At 43.7% G+C, this 22,577-nt stretch overlaps 1 protein-coding gene across 5 annotated transcripts in view; it reads right to left on the bottom strand.

Annotated features, from left to right (window-relative positions):
* The window catches only part of LOC114451541 (suppressor of tumorigenicity 7 protein homolog), a 47,190-nt gene that overhangs the window by 21,893 nt on the left and 2,720 nt on the right, over positions 1-22,577 (bottom strand). For 4 of the 5 annotated variants that reach the window (XM_028430224.1, XM_028430225.1, XM_028430226.1 and 1 more), the window contains exon 2: positions 12,938-12,973. The exons of the other annotated variant lie outside the window; for it this stretch is intronic. In XM_028430224.1, the coding sequence (XP_028286025.1) occupies positions 12,938-12,959 (22 nt within the window). In that variant the 5' untranslated portion in view covers positions 12,960-12,973. The remainder of the gene's footprint in view (positions 1-12,937; positions 12,974-22,577) is intronic. 5 annotated transcript variants of the gene reach the window in all.

The following is a 22,577-nucleotide window of genomic DNA, read 5'->3' as shown; positions in this document are numbered from 1 at the left end:
TTGTAAAAAAATTCACCCCCCGTACAATTGACACTAGAAGAGAACCTATCATCTGAGACCAGAGTGGTTTTTTGTACCAGGCCGTAAACATGTTAATTTCTGCTGTGAAGTCGGCCATTTTAACATGGGAGTCTATGGGAAATTACTCGCTTTTGGAGCCAACCCCCAGCTGTTGCAGCGTGAATTACAAGTTTTGACACTTCCGCATGGGCTTCCACTTTGAGCCCCGAAGGTTGCCGCTTGGTCTGGTCCCATCAAACATGCCATGGCACGTTTCACCGTTGTCCCCTCTACTCTGCTCTGCAAACGATATCAGGATGCTCTGTCATGGCCGTGCTGTGTCAATCAGCACCAACTAGACGGAGCAGGCAGAAGGTCAGACACAAAGAATCCAGCAGGTTTTCAAAATTAAACTCCGCAGGTGTCCTCCGCATCTGTGTTTTCAAACAACAAATTCATTCATGCAGCCTGAAAAAAGGCTGAAAACTGCCGTCTAAGATTAAGTCCATTCCCATTTTAGTCACTTTTTAATAGTGACCTGCTCCGTCGCTGCAAAGGAACCAATGTAAAGAGACAAAGACAGAGCAATCCTCCTCTTTCTCCTTTGCTTCCTGCAGGTTCTTGATAGCATATTTTAATCTGACTGCTAGTGGCTAGAGTCTAGCACACACACTGTATATAAATGTTCATGTACATGATGTCCATAGTCCAAAGTTGAAACCACCAGACTTCTGAAACCCTTCCAGCGGCCAGAACAAAAACACGGTGCAAATGACCATCAATAGATGACGTCAAATCCATGAGTGTTTGGCTTATTTCTACAGTTAATGTGTAGCCTTGGATACGAACAAGTTCATACAATACAAATGGTCCCAAGTTTATTGTCATTAATCAAAGAAATTCAGGTTTCCATATCAAGCAAGGAGCAGGCATGTCGAGAATGAATTCGAGAGCCACAGAATTACCTCAGTTCCCCTGGTTCAAGCCAAGTCTGTGATCATTAAAGCTCCAGAGCCTCAGATCTGTTGCTGTTGGCACAGAAGCTCTGTGTACTGCTGCAGTTATGGATGGCAGCAGCAAACAGCCTGGGAGCCGGACCGGTTTGCTGACAACCAGCCTGAGATCCATATATGGAGATTTTGAATTCCAGTAAAAAACTACGATGATGTAAAAAAAAAGTTTAGAAGTGGATGTTACATTTAAAAAGACAGAACTGAGAGACTGTGAGTGATCAAGGCAAAAGTTCATCATCTAAATTCCCCACAGAGGAGGGAAATCCAAACATGTAAGTGAATGAAGCAGACAAATCTAATGTGCTGCTACAATCCACTGATCAGGAGGTTTCTGAAGGATGCTTGAACAAAACAAGACTTATTGGGGAAACAGCCAACTGTTCTAGGTTTGTATAATTACTCTACTTCACGTTGGCCTCACCCAGTGATGCACAACAATGCCCACTTTTGCCCTGTTCACACTGGGGAAATCTAGTCGGACTGGCTTAAATCTGGCTCAGGTCTGAACGCAAATGCTGCTAGTGAATCCTGTCATACCTCTGGGTTCACGGGGACAGTTTTAACCGCACCAGAGTGATTATCAGACTGGCTAAAACTCAAGATGGATGGCGATGTGGCCTTATTGCTGCTGGACTAGTCGGTCTGTAATCGTTAGCATAGCTTCTGTGCCGTCAACAGAGAAGGCTCCTACCACAACAAGTGTTTACCACAGTGGCATTGTACCTCCCAAAATTGGGGGGGGGGGGGGGGGTGTCTCCACTGAGACGTAGAAGAGTCATTCCCGCCATCTCTGGCTGTCAGACGATGCGGCCGGGGGGCTGCATCCTCTGACAGCGTGAGACCAGAGCTAATCTGGATCGCTGCGAGATGAGGCACACCGCTCTGGCTGAGTGGCAGCGCCCAGAACTACCCTGAAAAAAGATGCAGCAGTCACCATATTCTCTAAAAGCAGGATGGATTGGAGGCAAGGAGGAGCTGCAAGAAACCCGTCCGGTCTTCAGCAGAAGGGCCCCCCCACAAGAGACTGGTCCTGCTCAAGGTTTCTTCCTGATAAAAGGGAGTTTTTCCTTACCACTGTCGCCTAAAGTGCTTGCTCGGGGGGTCAGGCAAAAAAGGGTTTTAAAAAAAAAAACTTAATAGAATTGAAAATAAACAACATAAAATATAAACTTTACTGTTTCACTGCTGCTTTCTTCTTTGTGGATGTAGACACAAGTATGTGACATGCAGAAGTTTCTATAGAGGAAATGATGGATGATGAAGCACAAGAACCAAGAACACATGGAAGCTGCTGCAGTGTGAGAACAGACAGAGAAGCTCAGAGCTGCTCTGTGCATCAAGAAGGAACAATGATTCTGAGGTGGTCTGACTTCATCAGGCCTAAATGTTCTCTGTGGTTCAATCAACTTTTACTATAATAATGTTGCTGCTGTTAGCAAATACATGAGTTTAATGGGTAAGGTGAAAAGGCTTTACTGTAACCTTTGGATAAAGCACTAAGTTTAATGGAAATTATTGATTAACTCATAATGAGAGAAATGAGAAAACAGCAGGTGAACCTCAAATATTAGGTGTTAAGGTTGAGTTCAGGAAAGAGCCAAATTCAGAGGAAAATAATAAAGTCTTAAACAAAAGGTCAAAGAAACTAAACCTGGACAAAGTGCATGCTGAAGACACTGGAGAGTGGAGACACTGGAGATACAGGACAAGACAGGACAAAGTGACAAAGGGGAGCACATGCCTTAAATACACAGAGGTCCACACACAGGTGAGAAGAATCAGGGCAGGATGCAAAGGAAAACAAACTGGGAATCATGACATGAGTCATAATGAAAATGTAACAAACATGCTGCAGAAATGTTTGGTTTAACAGATGAAATCAAAGATAACATGTGCTGTCCCACACACTCACACCTTTCCTGCCTTAAGTGTTGTTCAAAGTACTGTCGGTTAGGGTTGGGCGATATTGGCAAAAAAATTAATCACGATTAATTGTGGCATTTAGCCGATAACGATTAATTTGACGATTAATTGATGACAATTGCACTGACATGTTTTTGACTCTAAATTGGCACAGTGTTCTAGCATGATACCGACAAATCATCAGTCAAGTTAACTACTTCATTCTAACAGGTTAAGCTGTTGAGTAGTGATTAGGCACCAATCAGCCATGTTTGAAATATGTATTATAATAATAATATTGAGGCACAAACTGCTTCAAAATAATAATGAAGCAAACATTTAAAGTAACTTTGTCCTTCAAATGTTTTTATCTTAAGGTCACAAAGCATGTCAACATTAAAATTAAACAGACAAATAGACAAATACGTTCAGAAAAGTCACATCAGTGATTATTTCAAGTTAAAAAATGTGTCTGTGCAAATGAACCTGTGACTGAATATGTCACAGACTAGTGCATGTTTTCACTCAGACTGTAGAACAGCAGCAGAAAAAACAAACAAATAAACAAACCGGACAATTTCACATTTAAACGTATGTCTGTGCAAATCAACCTGTGTTACGTTCTTCCAGCGCTTCGTTTGGTCGTAAGGAGCACAATGACTAAACGTACCGCGGATTCTCAGCTGAGTGGAATTCTTTCAATATCTGCTGGAGGAGACTTCGCTGTTGTAATGTTTCCTATCTTGCTGTGGAGTCCGTAAATAAAGATCGGAGTTCATTCATTTGATACGAGCAAAAATTCAGTTACTATGGCAACAACCAACGCTCCACACTTCACCTAATGCATGTCGCGGCACTACAGCTGTAGCCGGCGTTGTGTCCTCGTCGCGCTTTCTTCGGCTTTCTTCGTGCTCGGGCTTATGGTGACAGACGTTGAACTTATGTTAGGAACGTGCTGCTCCGCATCATTTAACTGAACACCACTGCCTTCCACCATTATTGTTATTGTGGACTCACATGTGCGCGGGTGATGGTGAGAGTACGCCGCACACAAAAATGCGTCATCATGACGAGGCACTAATCGCCGTAATCGATAAGTGGCAAATATTAATCGATGACAGTTTGTCTGACGATCAATTGCACACGATACGATTTTGCACAAGCCTACTGTCGGTATAGAGAACAAAGCGCATGGCACTCGCTCTCCTACCGCGGCCTGAACGCTCTGAACTTTACCATGTTCCACCTACCATTTTAGAGGACGACGAAGAAGCCGGGTTAAGCTGGATTGAGCGTGAACAACCATGTGTGGATTCAATCCCACTCTAGCTGGATGGACTCTCTCCAGTGTGAACGGGGCCTTACAGACGCAGAGGTCAGTTTAGCATGATGATGACAGAAGAGCTGCTTCATACCAGGAGCAGGAACATCTGGCAGTAGCAACCAGTTTCTTTTTTGCACAAATATTTGCGACACAACACAAAAGCTTTGCACCACACATGGACAGATAGTTACTGGATACCAAAAACTATTCAGCATAAAAAAAAAAAAACAAATAACCAAAGGGCAAAATGAACATCTGGGTGCATGTTTTAAAAATCTGCACACAAGTTAACCTCATGTTTGTGTCTAAAGTTTGTGTCTAAATAAAGTGAGGAAAAGAGCCCCATGCATTTTTGAATGTTTTTGGCAAAAGGCAATGTTTTCTAATGGCAGAATAATACATCTAAATATCAAATAACATGCCAGACTGCCAGGTTTTATAGGGTGGATAGCTCGATGATAATCATAAATGCAATCCACGGACATTAATGAACAACAGCAGCTTAACGGCAAAATTAGTTTATCTACAATGAGCTCCTTTTTGGCTCACTCAACTTTCAACCACGATATGAGCTCAAGAGACAAAAATAGCAGAAGTCAGCAGTTACCACAGAAACCCGATCGCTCTGCCGTTTTGCCATTCTTACGGGGGGGGGGGGGGGGGGGGGGGGTTACCACAGCAACAGAGACAGCTGGTTGCCGTCAGAGTGCTTTCATCAAATGGCCATCTTCAGTAAGAACCTCACTCTGCTGCTCTTGGAGCAAACAAATGCAACACACAACCTGGAGCGTCCTTAGATCAAAGTCCATTAGCGGCTTATCACCACACTGAAGGATGATGTGATCTTGTCAGGCACCACACCAGGCAAAATAATATCCAGCTGAAATAAAATGGCATAATCTCCCACTGATGAAATGGCACTTATACAATGCTGGAGTGATATGACTAAGGTATAGCCCACAGCCATCCTCCTACAATCATAACATGACTCCATTTGCCAATTGCATTTGCCTGAGCTCACCCTTCACTACTGGCAATCTCTCATTAATCTTACACAGAAATAGCCTGATCTGCAGTTATTGTGGGCTAGAATTAAGCTTTCTGGAAAAAAGCCTGAGAGGCCCAGGAAAAGTTCTGAAATCACACTGCAGCACAAACACAACAGTGGACATTCCAAACCTGAAAATATACTCACACTAAACTACGAATAATCAAAAACTAATGGTTTCCCCACACATAATGATGTAACTGATATAATCCTGCTGACGTCAGGAACTGTAATCACACAGGAAGTCATGCTAATAATATAATAACCTACATGTTGCTGCAGTGATGGATTGATATGGATTGTGAGGAACACACTGCTACATATGTAGGAAGATAAAAATGTACAGCTGATGATGGACCCGACTCCAAAGCTGATGTCAAAATGAACCACAGAAAGCTGACAATAAATTAATTATCAATGAAAATATGGATATCCATAAGCTATAAAATGCCAAAAAAAAAGTGGTGGACAGCCAGCCACCATACGTGCTTGCTGGCGTATTCAGCCTAAAAAGCATTTTTTAAGTCTGGTGAAGGGTGATGCGGTCAGGACAGGCAAGCTGGTCCACAGCAAACTGGGAATTTCATTTGTTTGAGCCACAAACTAGGGATGTCCCGATCAGGTTTTTTTGCCCTTGAGTCCGAGTCTGAGTCATTTGATTTTGAGTATCTGCCGATACTGAGTCCCGATCCGATACTTTCAGGACTCTCTATAAAGGCACTCACTGCAGCAAAACGTGTGTGTGTGTGGCGCTACCGCCACACTGGGAGGTATCACACACGCATCGAAGTCTCGAACCCAGGACCTCTCGCGCCAAAAGCAGCTGTCATACCCCTACACTACAAGACACAGAGCCACCCTGCATAGAAGGCATTAACTTTGACAGCCCTGATAAATATATATCTGAGTCCTGATCGGGAGGTAATGTCCGATTCCGATCGAGTCTGAAATCACGTAATTGGGCCCGATTTCCGATCACGTGATCGGATCGGGACATCCCTACCACAAACCCACAAAATTATCATCTAAATCCTCATTATATGCTGCAACAATTAGTCAAGAACGGAAGTTCAGAAGGTTTAGTCTGGAAACATTTTCCAATATTTTGTCCATAACATCATCAGGGTACATAATCACAAACAATCATCAGATGCAGATCTACAAGACGGCAGCATTAACATTTCCATTGGTGTCTGTTTACTTTTGGTCATATAGTGTATTTCATCCTACTGTTAGCAGGCTGAAAATATCTGAAAGCAGAAAGACCAAACTGAGAACTGGGCATGAAGCTATCTCGGCCCAGTTCACCTGGGAGTGAGCAGACCTGGTCTGAAGCATGCTATAATGTGTCTGAGATCAACACGTCTTTCCTGTGTCTCCGCTGACCTGACACAGTGGCCCTCTTAACAGACCAACATGTGACTCTTAACCTGAAAAACAGAGGACTCTACATAAGGATGTGTGCATAGGATTATGTACAAACAGCAGCATGTCATCAATAAAGTCGGGAGTAGATGTCTACAATCACATACAGTAACACCAAGTAGTGCTGATGCTTGACATCAGACAACCAAGAGAGTGCGGAGGCTGCAGGCCTGAATGGACAGTCTCAGGTGTGGTTAAATCAGCTGAAACTCACTGGTTTGAATCAAGCTGATAATTTTTGTAATTGGTTATTTGCTTCCTGTCATTGTTGGCAGTGTACTAATGAAAAAGTTTAAAGGACTTTAAAAGAAAAGAAAAAAAAAATCAATATCTACTCAGGCAGAAATAAATACATGGTAGCTGGACCTCTGTTTTGATCAACTGTGGGCTGCAAGCGGAGCTACTGAACCGTCAATTTCCTCGATGAGTGCCAAAGGAGAGAAACCGAGGCCACACACAGTCATCGTTTTACACAAACCTGTGCTGTACCGAGGAAAGGAAAGGAACAAATGATGAGGTCCTACAAATGAGCCCTGTCTGTGGGTCTGTGGGTGTGTGTGTAAGATGGTAAGAGCACCCAGAAGAGTGTGAAGTGGTGCTCACACTGGATGTGAGTGAGGTGCATTTATAAGCGCTACTGGCTATTGAAAGCCAAAAGGTAATAGCTAATGAAGAGACACTTCATTAGCTATTACACTAAGAAAAAAAAACATGAAATGACAACATTTAAAAGATTTTTCTGGAAAATAAAAACGTACCGTATTTTCGCGACCATAAGGCGCACCGCATTATAAGGCGCAGTGTCAGTTACACGGTCTATTTCTGTCCTCAGCGCATACACAAGGCGCACCGTACTACAAGGCGCAGGTTACGCTAAAACATACCAGTACGTAAATTCAGTAAAAACCGGCTGGATATCAGCGAGGAGCCGGTGCAGCCTCTCTCTCAACGGTGGCAGCGACAGAGAAACAGCGTGTGTGTTTCTATGGGCAGAGCAGTGGCTGCTGCTGAATGCCTGTTGTGATTCCAACTTTATCTTTACACTTTATTAACAAATAAAGACCATCTTTGGATATAAATTGCACCACAGTGATTCCTAATTCATTATTGCTCTGAAATTATGCCGGCTTTCACAAAAGCTCGGACAACACTGAGACGCTAAGACGCATGCTACGCTAAAACATACCAGTACGTAAATAAAAAGGTAACGGGACAAAAACATAGAGTTAAGTCGAACTTTATTACAGCTTTGTACAATACACTCACATTTTAATCAATCCTCTCCCGCAAACCCATCAAAGTCCTCATCTTCAGCGTCAGAATAAAACAACTGTGTGAGTGCTTGCATACCAGCTTCCCTCTCATCGCTGTCAGAGTCACTGTCGTTGCCGGCTGGCTGTTCGGAAATTACGCCGGCTTTCACAAAAGCTCGAACAACAGTCAATGCAGAAACATGAGTCCATGCGTCCACAATCCACTCACATATGGTGGCGTAACTCGCCCGGCGCTGCCTCCCATTCTTGGTAAAACTGTGCTCGCCGTCTGCCATCGATCGCTCCCACACCGCTCGCAGCTTAGCTTTAAACGCCCTGTTTACTCCGATATCCAGCGGTTGAAGTTCTTTGTTAACCCTCCCGGGATAACGGCAAGCTCCGAATTCGTCTGCTTCACCTGGTTTTTTACTCCAGCGGTGAGATGGGCGCGCATGGAGTCACAGATCAGCAGCGAGGGTGATACGTGGAAAAAACCACCCGGTCTCTTTACGTAAACTTCCCTGAGCAACTCTCCTGCGATCGGACCCTCGCATCTCAGCTTTAAGACGGAGAGTTACGTTGCGCTGCAGAAGCGAAAACCCAGGAAACATCCTCCGCAAGCCGCTCACATCTCTATCAGCAGCGATTCAGTAAAAACCGGCTGGATATCAGCGAGGAGCCGGTGCAGCCTCTCTCTCAACGGTGGCAGCGACAGAGAAACAGCGTGTGTGTTTCTATGGGCAGAGCGGTGGCTGCTGCTGAATGCCTGTTGTGATTCCAACTTTATCTTTACACTTTATTAATAAATAAAGACCATCTTCGGATATACGTTGTCCCGCATTTTAATCAGATGCACCACAGTGATTCCTAATTCATCCTTACCAGTGGCTGACTGTACAGAACATTTATTACAACAATAAACAGGAAACAACTGCGCGAGTTCAAACCTGCCAGCTTCCCTCTCATCGCTGTCAGAGTCACAGCCACACACGTTGCCGGCTGGCTGTTCGGAAATTATTTATTATTATTGTTCGGAAATTATGCCGGCTTTCACAAAAGCTCGGGCAACAGTCACTGCAGAAACATGAGCCCATGTGTCCACAATCCATTCACATAACTGACGTAACTCGCCCGGCGCTGCCTCCCAGTAAAGCTGTGCTCGCTGTCCGCCATCCATCGCTCCCACGCCGCTCGCAACTTTACTTTGAACGCCCTGTTTACGCCGATGTCCAGCGGTTGGAGTTCTTTGTTAACCCTCCCGGGATAACGGCAAGCTATGAATTCATCTGCTTCGCCTGTATTTTTACACCAGCGGTGAGACGGGCGTATGCGGAGTCGCGTATCAGCAGCGAGGGTGATGCGTGGAAAAAAACCACCCGGTCTCTTTACATAAACTTCCCTGAGCCACTCCTCGTCTCCTCATTTCTCCTTAACAAAGACTCCTGCTGGAAACATTTCTTTAGGCAGAGTCTTTCTCTTCCATAGGCGGAAGTTTCTGTCCATTACCATCCAGTCCACCACTACAGTCCGTATTGATACAGTGCTGGTCCCCATTCTCTCCACAGTTTGGTTCACGGGGATTTCGAAAGTGAGGTGGACTTCATCCATGTTGGTGATGTGGCTGGGCTGGATGTTTTTGCTGGCAATGTTGTCACTGCATAACGCGGAAGCTGTAATCCGCTGGAAGTTGCTGCGCCAGTACCGTAGCATTCAGCTGATTGCTGCCAGCGTAGGTAGTGTACGCTGGCAGCAATTCACCAATCGGCTGAACCGGTGTGTTATGTAGTATCCATCTGATTGGTTCATCGCTGCTAGTGTACGTAGTGTACGTATGACGTACTGTTCAGCTGATTGGTGAATTGCTGCCAGCGTACGTAGTTTACGTACCATGTCCCCGTGTCTGGTACTCAACCCATACACAAGGCGCACCGCATTATAAGGCGCAGGGCCGACTTTTGAGAAAATTTTAGACTTTTAGGTGCGCCTTATAGTCGTGAAAATACGGTATTAAAAATGTCGCAAGTATAAAGTTTGTGGGTTTTGAACATATTTATTTACATTTACTTTCAAATGTTTTATAGCAAACTTCTGCAGAAATGAATCCCAAAACCCAAAACTGTGTCACTATTTTACCACTTCCTGACTGAAACTTAAGATGTCAAGATAAAACCTGTGTTTACACAAGCTCACGAGAAGAAAGAGTTTTATTCTATACGCTACCAAATACTCTAATTACTTATTTTTTTACATGTCTTAAAAATCTACGCTAATGCTAACAGGTAGCTAAATGATTTCCAAGAGTTTAAATCCAGGCAACTGGACTCAAGGATTGTTTTTTTGAAGACGGGAGTGAGTGGAGAAACGTCTTCAAAAAACAATCCTTGAGTCCAGTTGCCTGGATTTAAACTCTTGGAAATGACTATGACCTGGATGAATGAGGGCATCCACAGATATAGGTAGCTAGATGACACTACAGGAGATGTTGGGGGACATTAAATGTCATTGCAGCAGACCGAGTACACTTTCTTTCTTTCTACTATCCATCATAACGCAAAGTGGGAAACGGAGTCCACTCTGTGTGCTGCCAGGAAGCAATCCGGCACATTTCACACCAAACCTGACCCACAGCGTCAATGTCACGCTGCACAGAGGTCAGAACGACACTCTGCCGAAACAACTGCTCCCTGTAATTATGCTAATGTCTTATTTCTAGACATTATGATAAAAGCAAATACATGAGACCTTTTTACCCGCTTCAATGACTATTATCATCATTACTGTTATTACAGGACAATGTTGTGGCCTGTCTGCAGCTTACAGGTTCTCTCAGTGCTGTGAAGATTGGCAAAGCATAGAGGAGCCTCTGTCAAGGCCAGGTGTCCGCACAGCCAGCCTGAACAATGCAAGAGTGACAACAGCAGAATATGAGGGTTTGGACCAATAGGAAGGATCTTTAGAAATGGCTGAAGGCTTTATATTTGTCTGAAGATTGCAGCAGAGACAATCTCTGTCTTGAACAAAAACTTTGTGTGAAATAAACCTGGTTCCAAACAAAGCTTTTCCAGAGAATGAGCCTATAAAACATGCTGCACTTCCCCCTGAGTGCCTCATTAAACACGCCTGAATTTATTACTTTAACCTACAGAAGACCTACGTTTATTGCTCATTCAGTCTCTCACAGAAATCTCAAAAAGCCATTATAGAATTTGTCCTTTTTTTCCCCACTGAATACACACTGACAAACAATGAGCTTTGGACATATTCCACATCCAATAATACACTTTTTCTAGTGTCTGCAGCCACATGCAGCCATCTCGTGGAAAAGGTCTTTTTCTGAGCTTCAAGTTGAAAAAACTTGAAGCCATCAAGTAACAAATCTATGTGCAGGAGCTTGTTCCGTCTGTTTGCAAAGAAAGTGTGATGGTGCTTTTTGGCCTTACATTTTTATTTCTCTGACTTGTGTTAAACTGCAAGCATGATGAAATATAAAGACTTACAGACAGAGAGCATGGTGGGAAACTGACTGCCAAATAATCCAGCTACAGCAGTAAAACAGCTCATATGAGCTTCATTTTTCTGTTCTTTGCACAGAGTACATACTGGTAGGGCTGTGCGGTGTTTCTCCTGTTAAATCTGTTATCCTTCCACATCTGTTTCTATATTCAAAATCAATAATCTGCTAAAACAGATGTTTTAAACCTTTAATAAACTATTTTTTTTAAAAAAATCTTTATTTTTTCTGCTTTTATTCAACTCATAAGGGAACAAATAACATGATTCCTTCACTTGTAGATCTCCTTAGGTTTAAACATTCCTTTAGTGCATGGTAAACAAGCTCAAACCATTTAAAAAAGCAATAAAACAGACCCTGTAACAGAAGAACAAGCTGCTGTCAGGCTGAATGCATCACGTTTGACCCTCAAATGACCTCAAATTTAGGGAGAGGATTCAGAACCTCAGTGCTACAACCTCAGCTAGGCTTCGGTGACATGTGATTTGTGACCCGTCACATGCGACAAACTTCCAATATACTCCACTCAGCTCTACATTCCAGAGATTGCAATCAACTGTTTGCTGGAGGAGTTACGTGTTGACAGCTTTTCATCACTTTAACAGCCACAATGCTAACACGGCACCATCTGTGCAGCTGCATGCTAGCTCTGATCCCAAGTTACTTTTTTGGCTCAGTGCAGCCATGACAGCATCAGTCACATCAGCTCAGACTTCCTTGGAAGCGTCGAGCAGGTAGTGGAGTGAGCCATCATGGTATTGATCAAAGTGAAAGGGTTGCCTGTGAGGGTTTGGGGACAAAGGGATTCGCCTAAAGGCGTCGACCCACCAAGAGATCAATGCTGCAAACTCCTCTAAGCTGGCTGCACATGTAAAAAAAAAAATACATACACGACAGTCATGTGCCAAGTTAGCCTCAATAGATCTGTGACAGGAAATGCTCCACTGACACCTTACAGGGATGTGACTGAGCAAAGGGAAAGAAGAGAAGTGGCTGATGCTTCTGGAAACGATGCAACTCTGGCAAAAGCATCCATCTTCTGACATGCTCACTCGCATAACATGCACAAGGACGGACTTGCACTCAACCCAGCACGCTATTACCCTGAAGAGGACTGCATATACATTAAGAGACGAGGTGATTGCATCACACAGTGAGGCTCAGAGTGAGAGAATGCAAGGCAGGATGTAAGCCAAACATGCCAGCTAGCTTGTAGTGTCGACCCTCTGTGCTAAAATGGTAGATCCCAGATTTCTCCCCATGCAATCTGCCACCAGCAACCATGGAGGCAAAACAGGAAGAATAGAGGAGAGGAGAGGAGAGGAGGGATGCAGGAACAGAGGAAATCTAGCAGCTTCCTTTTCCTCCTCTCCTTCAGATGAAACACACAGAAAAGACAAAAACAAGGTACAATAACGCAGACAAATACAGACGAGACGGGAGGATGGTGGTGGTACTTACATGAGGACTCAGTGCCGAACATGGCTGGGCCGGGAGCTGTGATGGAGAGAGAGGAGGAAGAGGAGGAGGAGGAGGAGGAGGAGGAGGAAAGAGAGGAGAGAGAAAGGGGGAGAGAGAGAGAGAGAGAGAGAGAGAGAGAGAGAGAGGGGAGGTTGATGAGCAGGCAGCTACACAGCAGGGGTCATCAAAGCAACACAATGCAGCCCGCCGGCTGTCGATGCCTCCCAGACGGCCAGATGCCCCAGCTCCGCTGTCCGTTGCCGCTTTAAAAGCCCTCCTCCGACCGCACACACACACGCGCCGCAAAAGAACAGGAATCCTTACGGAGGATTAATAAACCTAAATAAAGCATAGATCCTCCACAGCCAAGGCAAACCGTGGGCAAATCCAGACACGGCGGTGTGGTTGTGGCTCTCTCCTCTTTCTGCAGTCTATATCATCCTTCTCATCCTCTCCTCTCCGTCACTCTCTCACTTCTCATTCCACTGTAGGATTTACTAATGTAGAGGGAGAGGGGGGGGAGAGAGAGAGAGAGAGAGAGAGAGAGAGAGAGGGGGAGCCTTTCCAGGGGAGAGGAGGAGGAGGAGGAGGAGGAGAGAAATGGAGGAGGGGGGAGTGAAAAACTAAAAAAAAAAAATCTGGTGAGGAGCTGCTGCCACCACGGCTGCAGCCACTGTAAGACAATAGCTACGCAAACAGCCAGTGACGTCAGGACGGAGGGGGGAGAGAGAGAGAGAGAGAGAGAGAGAGAGCTGTAGAAAGACTGACTGACTAGATGGAGGAAGGGAGAGACGCAAGGAGGAAGACGGAGAGACAGAAGGGGAAAAATAACCGAATGATGGGACGTAATGAGAGACCAGAAGAATAGATGGGTAGCCAGTGAATAAAGAAAAGGAGGAGGCAACATAAGGAACCTATGAGCGAAGGAGGAGAGAATGTATGGACAAGAAAAAGAAAGAGACAGAGAGACAGAGGGGATAAAGACGGAGGAGGCGGACGGCAGCTGAGGGGGCACTGGAGAAATAATGTGGGAAGCAGGCCAATCAAAATGGTTGGTCTACTTTGGAACCCAAAAAAAGGGGGAGTGGGGGGGGCGCAGAGGGCTGGCGGTGGTCTGTCAGTTCGACTAATTGAAACAAGTATAAAGCAAAAGAGACCCCTGTTTACTTGCAGTTAACACACACACACACACACACACACACACACACACCTGGCCACCATGGAGCCAAAACGTCAATAACATATGAATCAAAAGCAAACATATTGATTAAAAACAGGAAATTATTGTCAATTTTACAGCGACTAATTCACCTAGAAAACAGATTTTCCCTCTTTGTGTAAACTTTATTTTGATCCCTGGTGTTTTGACTGAACCTGCAATGACATACATACATTTTTCAGCCTCTTACAAAATGCATGGATCCCTCAGAGTGAGCCGGCTGCTGCTATTAAGTCTCATTGATGCATAATGTAAATGTTAATGGGGACTCTAGTATGAAGCATTTTAAAACCTATTAAAGAACACAACAGCGTAAGTGCAAATGCACCGAGCAAACAAACGGGTACACTGGAGAGCCAGTGCAACAGCCTGCTAACCCAAATAATAAGATGGGCAGACAGCCCGAGGTTCTCGTGTCACCCACTGTGAACCGGGTAAAGCTAGCTAGCATGTGGATTAGCTCTGCTGCTGAATAGAGGAACGTGCACTGATGGAGGACTCTGCTCTTTTGTGTCTAATACACCCTCCTCCTCCACCTCCTCCTCGCTCCATGTCTTTGTCCTTCAAGCTCAGGCAAGAGTCCCCTTCTGTGCTCCTGCTACACTGCAAAAAAATATACTAATCATTTCTTGCAGTGTGGAGTGTGGAATTCATGATTTGCAGACATTTCTTGATATTTTTGCTCACAAAATCCATAATAAATCCTAACAAAATATATTGTTTTTCCACAAACTAGTTTCTGAGATTCACAGTTTAAAAATTGCATCACACGTCTTGACTCTCCTGAGGTTGTGGTGATTACAGCAAGGGTCCCAGATTTCTCTGAAACACTGTTGAGAGGTAAGGAGATGGTAAGCAGGGATCTGTGTGTTACCCTCCCATCTTCTCACATTCAGGCCCTGTTCACACTGGGGAAAAAAAATGTGGCTTAAGCAGGATTTGGCCGCATCCAGATCAATCCAGATGTGTTTTTTTTCGAGTGTGAACACCTCCAATCCGGCTGAATCCAGTTTGATTTCAAGCCGGCTAGATCCACCCTCGAGAAGTGGATCTAGCCGGACTGGCTCAAATGTGGCTCAGGTGTGAACGCAAATGTGGCTAGCGAATCCGGCTAGCCACATTATTAGCCATATTACGAGGCGCCACCTAGTGGTTTGGAGGACAGCAAACACGCTGGATGAAGCCGGATTGAGTGCGGACACAACTGTGTGCTAGCCAGATTTGAAAATAGGTCTGAACGCATCCAGCTTAAAGGCTGTCTGGGCTCAATCCTACTCTAGCTGGAATGACTTTCTCCAGTGTGAACGGGGCCTCAGTGTGCCCCTGCACTCACGTCAGCTTTTCACACTTTTGGCCCCTATATTCAGCATTGGTTTAAATGTGACAGGAGCGCTATATTGGTGTGATAATCACACAAGAGCTGAGCAAGAGCTGGGAGTAATTTCTCCCAGTGTTCTGCAAAAATCAAGCTAAACATGTGACAAAACAATGCAGCAGAATGTTTTATTCTGTGTTAGTACAGGCAGTGAACCATCTGCTGCCAAAGCATCACATGCTTCACTGAGATGCAGTAAGAAGGAGGGCTCAGGGCCTTTCAGATTGATTCGATTCATAAATTTGAAGCCAGAACAAAGCAAAGCACCCACACAGCATTTTCATAGAAGTCTTCTTCTAAAGGGAACCCAATTTAGTAACCGAATAAACTAATTGGACATCTGGCAGCGCCGACACGTTCCCCCATTTTTTCTGCAGAGGCATCAAGATTCTTGCATCACTGTCACATCAAATCCTTAAACTGGGTTTCATCTGTCAGATTTGAAATGCATGTTTATATGGGGAAATCATTTATCACAGAAACTATAACCCTGGATTTACACCGCACGCTAAAGCGTAGCGTAGTGTTTTACAGACGTAATAAACTCGTCTTTCTCACAACATCATCATCAACATCAATTTGCACCAGGAGCATTTCAGCAGTGTAGCGTAGTGTAGCGCTGCCAGCGAGAGTATTCCACACTCTGGTGAGAACTCACAAACTCACGTAGTAACCTGCCTGTTTATCTGATGTGTCAGGCTGGCTTACAGAGCAGTTTACTCCCTCAACACACAGGGCAGCTCCTCACCTTCCACTCTGAGAACAGCTGCTGCTTCTCTCCCTGCCTTTTCCTTTCTGACGTTGTCCATATAAAAGCATGTTCTATCATCTAAAATGACGTTTCTCTACTTTTCAAACTGAATCTCTCCTCGGACATGGCTGTGGCTGTTTCTCTGTCGCAAGCGATGTTAAATCGGCAAGAGTTCAGCCTCACAGCGCTTTATTTTGAAACTCCACCGGAAACTCTTTTGTTCTGGTGCCTGACTTCCTGTCTGCTCGATGTAGTTGGTGCAAATAGACTCCAAAACAGAACTGCCACAATTCACTCATGTAGCAGTGCAAAGCTACGCTTCTGGGACGCTCCTAAAACGCGCTCCTACGCGGCTGGTGTAAATACTCTCATTGACCATAATGGAAGCATTTTACACTGCAGTTATGCTGCAGCTTTGCGTAAATCTGGCGTAACACAGAAACAACAGAATTGGAGAGCTAGAATGTGTCGTGACATTTCAACACCACTCCAGGTGTCTCAATAAAAAAAAAACAATCTGCAAAAATAAAGGTTTTGGCTTTTAAAAAGATAAGAAGAAGTCTGCGCTCCCTTGCACAACTCGGAGGCTCCTTTGACTTGACATGTGATCAGCCATCATGTGATAAAAACGTAAATATTCGGCTGATCTGCAAATCTACTGTAGAGTGGAAACTCGCTTGCGTCCCAGGTGTGCAGTCTGTTTCCTATTTTTTTTACAAATATGGTGCATTATTTTACTCATCTGTTTTCCTGCATTGGGCTCAAAGCACTTCAAATATGCCTGTTACAGCTTACATGCTGTTCCGGCTAGTCTGGAAGCAAATTCAAGCATATGCAAGTCACATGTGGCCTTTTTGGTTGCACATCCTGGCAACCAGGCCCTGCTCTCTCTCTCTCTCTTGCTGCCACTAAGATAATTAGGATGCAAACCCACTGCCATAACAGCAGTGAAGTCCAGGTGAATGAGGGGTGCTAATTGAGTGAGACACTGTGAGTAATGGAACAACGCCGTCCTCCAGTGAATGCTTTACTTAAAACAGCGCTGCTCACCTCCTCTCTTCGCCTCGACTGCATTCATGAGCCATTTATTCCTGAACAATGCACACCTCACCCCGCCCCCGCTTCCATCACAAAGTACCACCCCGAAAAAAGCATCTCCTCCTGGTTGCTAAGCAACTGAAAATAAGCGTAAGAGGAGTGTGACCATCCTTCAGCAGAAGGAAAAATAAGAGGAACAGGCCATTATGGACAGTCAGGAGATTTGATGCTCTAACAAGAACATCAACCAAAAAGTTTATTGATCCAAGCTATTATTATGAAGTTAATCCACCTTTATTTGATAGACAAATCAGTTTAGAAATCCTCCTCCTCTTTCAGCTCAATACTGTAAATATAAACCCCCAAATCATCACTTTACTGGTGGACGGATTAATCCTTTAAACTGGTGGTCATTTCCTGGCCTGAAGAGAATAAATTTGAGGCACTGAAAGCCAGCTGATGTGAAAAATAGGTTGTACCCACCAGATCCACCACCATACACCCAACAGAGCGGATAGGCAGTCTTTTGATAACCAGACAATCACTAACACCCGCCCACCCCCCTGAACCATTTCCCTTTCAGAGGAACCAGACTCTACCACAAAAGCAGGGACGGCGAGGCTTTGATTGCCTCCACTGGGTCACAAGTCAAACGGCAGCGGCATCATTCAGCTAACTGGGTCACGACGAACGCCGTGACTGACGCTGCTGACACCAACTGGTCAAGGAAGGGAACTGTGTTTCCTAAGCTGCTGCTGCTAGATCACTGATGCATTAGTCCACAGACACAGTCCTGTCACATTTGTTTTTTTTGTCTCTGAACGAACTCAGACATTTCTTCACTTTCACTGCAATTACTGAATTACAGGAAGATTTATTATAGAGACATGTAACAAAAGCTGAGATAGTTATAAGCTCAGATTTGTATTTTCCACATGCTTTTTCCAGATTCTTCCTAAAAAAACAACCATGTTCCAAAGCCACTGTGTGGTGTTGGGGGTTCTGGTGGTTAAACAGCTAAACTTGGATTGAATCTGTGAATCAGACAAATCAAAACTGTATTAGAGTGGGTCACAACCTTCCATTCAAAGAGCTACAAAGGTACAAATCCTCTAAAGTGAACACACAAGCAGCAGACAAGCTATGTGGTGGTGGTGTACTAACATTGTCGATAATAATAACTAAACTTTTATGCTGCCCTTTCGCACCAGTATGTTGGTATGCAGTAGGAATGTGGTAGAATTTCCACACAAAATCAAATGTTAGGCTGAAACCACGTCTTGTGATAACAGCTCACATTACTAAGTCACATTACTTTAGTTCCTTTTAATCACACAGTTTGCATAAATTGAAATATGTGCACACATTCAAATCTTAAAAAGCAAGCCATGGACATGTCATTCATCAAACTGTCTTTGTATGCAAAGCAGGAAGACGTGATGAGGAACAAATGGCTGGGGGAAAAACACCACCTGCTTCATCTTAGCACCATCTCACTGTGCCTGTTGGCCCTAATCTCAAAGGGCAGGCAGCCAACAAACCACTGGACAGAGTTTGTATTTTATTATTTAGATACTGTGCCCCATCTGAGCAACCTCACCATCATTACCACAACTTTGAGTGTTTGTTTGAGCTTTATTTATTTTAAGTTAAGGTACTTTTTTCCCCATCATTATCATCCCTGATCATGTCTGTAGTCAACAAGTTTTAAAAAAAAAATGGCGGCATATCAGAAATACACATCAGTTGATGCGTATTTAGAATTGTGTAGAGGTACGCACCAAGCCGACTCGTACTCTGTACAACGATGGTTTATGGCTTGTTGGCCATTTTTTAAAATCACATTGATATTGCTTACTATACTCAGCTCAAAAAACTGGCTTGGAAACTGCCACAAATCCTCCAGTGTACGTCCAGCTTAGGACGTTATTTTCTCCATGTGCTCCAAAAAACATCTACTGCACAGAAACACTTGGAAATATCAGTACAATATGTCCTCGCACATGAACACATTCGGTCAATTTTTAACCAACTACAGGAATGATAGATGGTCACGTTTTCACCGGATGGTCAGGACAACACACCTGGATCAAGTTAAAACTGACGTGAATGTGGAATCTGCAGGAGCCCCCATGCACAGTCCACATTTTCATTTTCCATCTTATAAAAATCTTTTAAACTTCTGAGGCTCTGAGCTTCTCCTTATCATCATGCTTTATTTTGAGAGAGTCTGGATTTCACCTGGCTTCACCTCATAACGCAATAACACACCATTGTTTTTTTACAGGTTGCCTACGTAGCAGCCTCGACCTTTCCCTCACTTGGCCCGAGCAGTCGCTGGCATTGTGGGTCAGGTATTAAACAGAGCCAGCTGTGAGGACTCTGGAGTGTTTGCCTTGAATAACCACTTTGGGCACTTCAAGGGGGCAAAAGTCTAAAGGTTGATTAAGGCTTTCCAACTTGGATGTTCTCAATGAGTAATGCTAAATGAAAGCAGACACACACTGGACAAAAACAGACTTTGATTGTGGACTTCTTTCCAAGGCAGGGCAGGGCTGTGTGCCCGGTCAAAGGTAGGGCAACCATTTCTGTCTAAGATCATGTTACCAACGTGGTGTACAGGTTCTAAATAAAGGTTTCTGACCAGTCCGAGCTGGCTTTGTGGCTGCCTGAGTGACTCAGCTAACTCACAGAGCTTCTCTGTCAAAATTCAGAACACCAGACCAAACAGTGACTACTGTAGAGAAAGATATCTTTCTTTAAAAAAAGGTCTTACACAGACTTATTTGATGTTTTAGAGGAGTGGATCCTCAGAACTAAAATAATTTAAGAAAATTGCCTCTTCAAAGAGATTTTAAATCTGATGCATGATTGAATTCTCACGAACCCAGACACAGTTTATCAAGCTGCCAAATGAACATAATGTTTCCTTTATTGCAGCGTTGCTACAGTGGTCTCTGAGGGGAGCTAACTGTTGATATGATGCTGCAAACGTCTGACGTGTACAAATATTGTGATGTCCAACATCTTTGAAGCTTTAATATCCCAATAAAATGAAGCTTTCGTGACATTTTGTTGGGTCATTTATGCAACACAAACTCAAACTGCACTGAGAGATGACAGGAAGCTGATGTAAAGCTCAATCTATATCAGCGATCTACATCAGTAACAGACAGTGAGTACAGGCCAGAAGCCTGTGCATATGTGTTTTAACATGCATTACATCCCTGTCCTAATACTGCGAATGAGGCTTCATCCTTAATAATGGTGTTCAGTACATTATCATCTTTCAGAAAAATTCTATATGAAGACATCTGAACATTAATGTACTATCAGGTCTGTGCTGAATTTTTCTCCTGCAGCCACATACTTATGAGTCTGAATGTTTTATCATTCCAACCATTACGTGACTAGATGGCATCAAAGAACCTTTAGCTGTCTGAAGCCTGGTTTCCTGGTTTCCATCTAAATGTGAAGCAAATATTTAAAAAAAATCAAATATAAGATACGTTTCCATCAAGGATTTACATTGTAGGATGGTGGTACAGGCAACCTACTGTACTGTGCCTATAGTAAAAAGTGGAAGAAGTAAAAGTTACAAACTGGAAACAAAACAAGTCAAGCGCTCTGCTGATAAAATTACAGACATAGAAAGGCTTTTGTCTCCTCTTCTGCCCATATTTTTGCACATTATGGGAAACTGGAAAGACACTGTCAGCGCAAACAGCCGTCATGTGAGGTCAATCTTCTTGAGCTTAATGTTAACTGTGTCAGAATGTGTCCCCACCTCCCATTTTGCACATCAACTCTTTTTTTTGCACAAGTCAAATTAGCATAAATTCGATCTTCCTTTTTTGATGCGATACTTCAACTTTAAAATTGCTATGTAGACATTTTTAGACCTTAATTTTACAGTGAGGCACACACACTGTATTTTCAGAACGGGACGTGACAAATTAATAAATGCTGAATCAGGACCATACAGCTTCAGACACCCCAACGCACAAGCTGTGAGCCAAATTTCTTTGCTTTTTTCCCCCTATTCTACTAACTCACATACACAGTTTATAGTGAACTTTGCAGATGATTAAATTACCGTAATTTCCAGAGTATAAGCCGCTACTATTTTCACATGCTTTGAACCCTGAGGTCTAAACAACGATGCGGTCGATTTATAGATTTTTACTGTTTTCATTTTCATTGTAGTTGGTGCGGCTTATATTTAGGTGTGCTCAATAGTCCGAACATTATGGTAATATTTGATTTTGCTTCCGATCTCTGGCTTGTTGGATGGTGTCTTGTTTGTGTGGGCCTGGATGACTCAGAGGGATATGACTTCTGGCATTAAATAACATGCTGCTGTAATTAACGGACACAAGTTTTACCTAACTCCCAGGGAGGGATCTGTCTCTGTTCTCTGGAGGATGACAAGTCATTATCAGAGATGCGGGAAACCACTAACAGTTCAGAAGGGGAATCCCATGAGCTTCGATTTGTAATGGTGATCAGGGGGGAAAGCAGAACTAAGAACAAACATTGCCCACACACTGGTGGTGGAGGGAAAGAGGAAGTGAAAGCATGTTATCAATGCAACACCTTGCCTGATGTCAAACAACATAAGAGTATAAGAGTATATAGGTGAACTGTGCCTTTGGTCTTTAGTTGGTGCTACAGCATAACTTCACCTCCGTTATTGACTGCAGTTCCATCCACCACCCCACAATGACGCTCAACAGAATCATATTTATATAGGCAAATCTGATAGACCATGCTGGAGCTACACACAACCAAGGTCAACATGTCAAACCTGTTCATTCTGACACAGCACACACAGTGACGCAATTTCAAGCGAAATATCAGCAATACTGGCTAAAAAAAACTGTACTTTTTGCAACACCGGATCTGTTTTCAGACTATTTACCTATTACCTACCTATTCACCTTTATGTTAATGGCTGTGTTCGAAAATCACTCACTCCCTACTCCCCATATGGGGAGTTCAGTGTTGGGCTCCATATAGTGAACTCATTGTGAAAGCATTTTCAGACATTTCGGACACTACCTCCCTCATTTTATGTCGCCGTTTATGACGTCATTGCTGTCGCAAATAAAACGAGCCGATCTCTGCCGGCTAAACTAACTACGTTTTTAGCAGTTATAATTTGGGCTTTTATAGCCCAATAAACTTTTTATGGCAAAACATGAATAAAACAAACACAGCCGGTCATGCGACATTCTTTAAACCATCATTATATTTA

Source organism: Parambassis ranga, chromosome 19 (assembly GCF_900634625.1).
Source record: "Parambassis ranga chromosome 19, fParRan2.1, whole genome shotgun sequence".
Taxonomy (NCBI): domain Eukaryota; kingdom Metazoa; phylum Chordata; class Actinopteri; family Ambassidae; genus Parambassis; species Parambassis ranga.
Note: the sequence above shows the minus strand (reverse complement) of the source record. Positions and strands in the feature narration are given on the sequence as shown.